Consider the following 1815-nt stretch of genomic DNA (forward strand, 5'->3'; position numbering starts at 1 on the left):
ATTTTACAATCAGAATTTGAGTGTCCTCATGTTAAGGTAAGTGAAAATTTAGTCAAAACATAAATAATGGTTTATATGATTCACCTGATCTTAGATAAATGACTGTAAAATTATAAAATATATGTTTGAAAAATATTTCAAACAAAAACGTAGGCAAAGTCAGCACGGTCATTATTTTTTTCTACTCTTGTTTTGAACAACAAAAATATACATCATTCTATTTTGTATATTAGTTTCTTCTGAATTTTTTTTTACATGCCTCTTATTTTCTTTGTTTTAAAGGTTTCGCGCTGTTGCGGCTTAAAGATAACTTCCGAAGGCTATGTGGTCACTTTGGCCAAAAATAATCACCATGTGCTGGTACTTAACACGCTTTACGTTCACTGATCGCAGATCAAAACCACAACTAGCAGTTGTATCAGCGGCAGCAGCAATAACAACAACACTACTGGGGGTAACGTAAGCAATTTTCCAATGAATGTATCCAATGGAAATGGTAGTGGCGGTGGCGTTGGCGTTGGCAGCAGTGGCAGTGCCTATGAAAGCGTTAACTGCGGCATTATCGCAGTCAACAATGCCATCAGCAGCAATAGATATACAACGAATAACAGCGGCAGCACAAGCAGCAGCAGTAGCAATAATAACAATCACAATGTCAATAATCTTCATCCCCACACTTATCAGCAACAGCAGCAATATAACCATCCACCCCAACCACATAATCACCATTATCATGCAACCCACCATTATCAGCAGCCTCAGCAACAACAACAGCAACAGCAACAGCATAGTTTAAACAGCGCTAGTATTATGGGTAGTGCCATACATAGCAACAACAATCAAATGCATACTAGCAGCAGCAGCAGCAGCAGCAGCGGCGGCGGTAGTGCGCTACAACGTTCAACGGATAATAAATCTAGCCTCTGGTTGATGATGAATGGTGTAGGTGCGACGGCTGCTGGGGTTGGAGTTGCTGCTGATAGAGCCTTGCCACAGCCACCGCCCCACGGTCAACACTAATGTGCGCTGCCAAGACAGTAAAGCGGAACGCAGATTTGATGGATAGCAAGCGTGCTTTTAGCAGGTAATTGCTTTAAAGCGGCCAAACCATAATACAAATACAATTTATATATACGTATATGTACATATTTATATATAAATGAACCAGTGAAAGCGAATTATTCGATTATTAAGAAATGCCTATAATACATAAGTGGAGATTTCGCCCCATGCAAAATACGATTTTGTGAGTAAATGTAAATGAAAAAATCTATTTTTAGCAATTAGAAAAAGAAACAAATAAGTATATACAAACATACACAAGCAAAATACACGATAACACCAATACACAACACTGCGCGTAGACAATTTGAAATCTCAAACGAAGAAAACCATTTTGAAATTACGGTAGATATCACCAAAAAAAAATTAAAAATGTTATACACACAACTTGTTTAATTTATAAAAGAATAAGCTTTAACATACAGACATAGTATATTGTTTTTGATCTCTTTTCCAAGTTTTATTGCTTTTTCAAATCTATACCACAAAGAAGGATTATGCTTCGCCAAAAATCAGTCATAAGTTCGCTTTTTCTTGCTTCTTTCTTTTTTTTTTTAATTTACGAAGAAAAACGTAACACTCTTCGCAGACTTTTTACAAATAGCGCCGGCGTGCAGTTGGTTGTGAAAGAGTGTTTGAGCGACAGGTGATTCAAAAAACGCTTAAAATAATGGTTAAATATGCAAATAACTCATAAACACAAAAAACAATCGAATGAATACTTTCAAGAGACCATTTCGGAAGGCACATTCC

The 1815-nt window shown here is 36.8% G+C and overlaps 1 protein-coding gene across 1 annotated transcript; it reads left to right on the forward strand.

Annotated features, from left to right (window-relative positions):
* LOC108369951 (homeobox protein abdominal-A-like) lies at positions 1-1428 on the forward strand. The gene is made up of 2 exons (XM_017625177.1): positions 1-36; positions 283-1428. Exon 2 carries the CDS (start codon positions 475-477, stop codon positions 1018-1020), a length of 546 nt encoding a protein of 181 aa, XP_017480666.1. The 5' UTR covers positions 1-36; positions 283-474; the 3' UTR covers positions 1021-1428.
* The last annotated feature ends 387 nt before the right edge of the window (positions 1429-1815 follow it).

This window comes from Rhagoletis zephyria, unplaced genomic scaffold, assembly GCF_001687245.7.
Source record: "Rhagoletis zephyria isolate East Lansing unplaced genomic scaffold, Rhagoletis_zephyria_1.1 Rzeph_scaffold_03927, whole genome shotgun sequence".
Lineage (NCBI taxonomy): Eukaryota > Metazoa > Arthropoda > Insecta > Diptera > Tephritidae > Rhagoletis > Rhagoletis zephyria.